The following is a 1,594-nucleotide window of genomic DNA, read 5'->3' as shown; positions in this document are numbered from 1 at the left end:
AAGATGAGCACAGATATGATCAGGATCAAGTCTGGGGAATACATGGTGGGTCAGTAGATGAGCACAGATATGATCAGGATCAAGTCTGGGGAATACATGGTGGGTCAGTAGATGAGCACAGATATGAGCAGGATCGCGTCTGGGTGATACATGGTGAGTCAGTAAAAGAGTGAACACAGATATAGCAGTCCGAGGAATACATGGGGGGTCAGTAGATGGATTAGCGGAGTTGGCGGCTTTTTGTTGATGCTTTGACACGTTTTAAAAAAGATGCTTTGGTGATTTTCTTTACTTCAGTAAGATTAAAGGTGGAGGGATAAGTTACTTTTCAACTGTGTCTGGTGAAAAGTCGATGCCGTTACAGTTTTTTAAAGTCGAGCCAATAGAAAAAAAGCGTGCTGGAAAGGAATACAGGAAGAAGACAATACCAAGGACACCCACCCCCACCCGTAGATTTGGTGACAGGAGAACAAAACAAGACAAAAAGGGATTCGATTTTAAAAAAAGGTATGTACAACAGGTTCCTTGACCTAAGATTAAGTAACATATCATACAACTGGGGCGACAGAGTTGTGGTTCATAAAACGTATGCTGGGTGCCCCATGGACAGCTATAAAAACAAATGAAGAAGCCTTGGTTGAAGCAAATTGCAGACGACAACTTTTGACGAATATACAAAAGCGACAGGCAAATTTCACTGGACACACAATGCGGAAAGAAGCATTGGAGAATATTGTAACAACAGGCACGTTTGATGGAAAGAGAGGCAGAGGCAGACAGAGGGAAATGATACAGGAAAAGTTGACAACATGGCTGGGAACAGCAAGAACAACAGTCACTATTGCTGCAACGCAAGACAGAGGGAAGTAAAGGCACCAGATGATGATGAAGATCACACTCTTAATAAGAATGAGGACACGAGGTAATACCACAATAAGGTTTTTACGGCGCTCGCAACTGCATAAGGTTATATGAGCGCCAATGGGTGGATGTCAACAGAGCTTAAATTAGCCCATTTACAATTCTACTGTGCATAAGAACATGTTAATATCCTCCCTTTGGGAAAGGCAGAAAGACACTTCAGTCAGTGTCATTTTCTTATCCCAAAGAGGACGGACAACTAACTGTCAGTTTTAATTGAACGTGTGATAATATAGGCATGTCTGGTTTAGCCCATGTCTGTTCTGAAAAGGATGTAAACTGGAATCAAATCCAACCGCACTCACAACACGTACTCACTTTTTAAAAAAAATGGGCCGTCAAACTCAATGGCCCGGAAGCTGTCGAGGATGCATGCAACTATCAAGTAGACTGTTGACCCGAAGGCGCATGCGTAAGAGATACGGTGGGATCGCCCGGACAGGTCCATGGGGCTGGGGGCAGAAAGGTAGAAAGTAGAGAAACAGTAATTTTCTTGTTACAGTTTGGGGTCGTTGGAACAAATACTTATGCATTGACAACAGCAGCAGAAGCAGCAACAACAACAGCAACAACAACGACGACGACGACGACGACAACAACAGAAACAACATCAACAGCAACAACAACAACAACAGCAGCAGCAGAAGCAGAAGCAGCAGCAGCAGCAGCAACA

The 1,594-nt window shown here is 43.6% G+C and overlaps 1 protein-coding gene across 1 annotated transcript in view; it reads right to left on the bottom strand.

Annotated features, from left to right (window-relative positions):
* Nucleotides 1-1,239: 1,239 nt before the first annotated feature.
* LOC101846263 overlaps nucleotides 1,240-1,594 on the bottom strand; it is a gene marked incomplete at its 3' end in the record, with an annotated part of 7,954 nt that continues 7,599 nt past the window's right edge. The window contains 1 exon segment of the mRNA XM_013090574.2: nucleotides 1,240-1,373. Coding sequence (XP_012946028.1) covers nucleotides 1,240-1,373 — 134 coding nt within the window.

This window comes from Aplysia californica, unplaced genomic scaffold (genome assembly GCF_000002075.1).
Source record: "Aplysia californica isolate F4 #8 unplaced genomic scaffold, AplCal3.0 scaffold01345, whole genome shotgun sequence".
NCBI lineage: Eukaryota > Metazoa > Mollusca > Gastropoda > Aplysiida > Aplysiidae > Aplysia > Aplysia californica.
The sequence above is the reverse complement of the archived record's forward strand: the minus strand, read 5'-3'. Positions and strand labels throughout refer to the sequence as shown.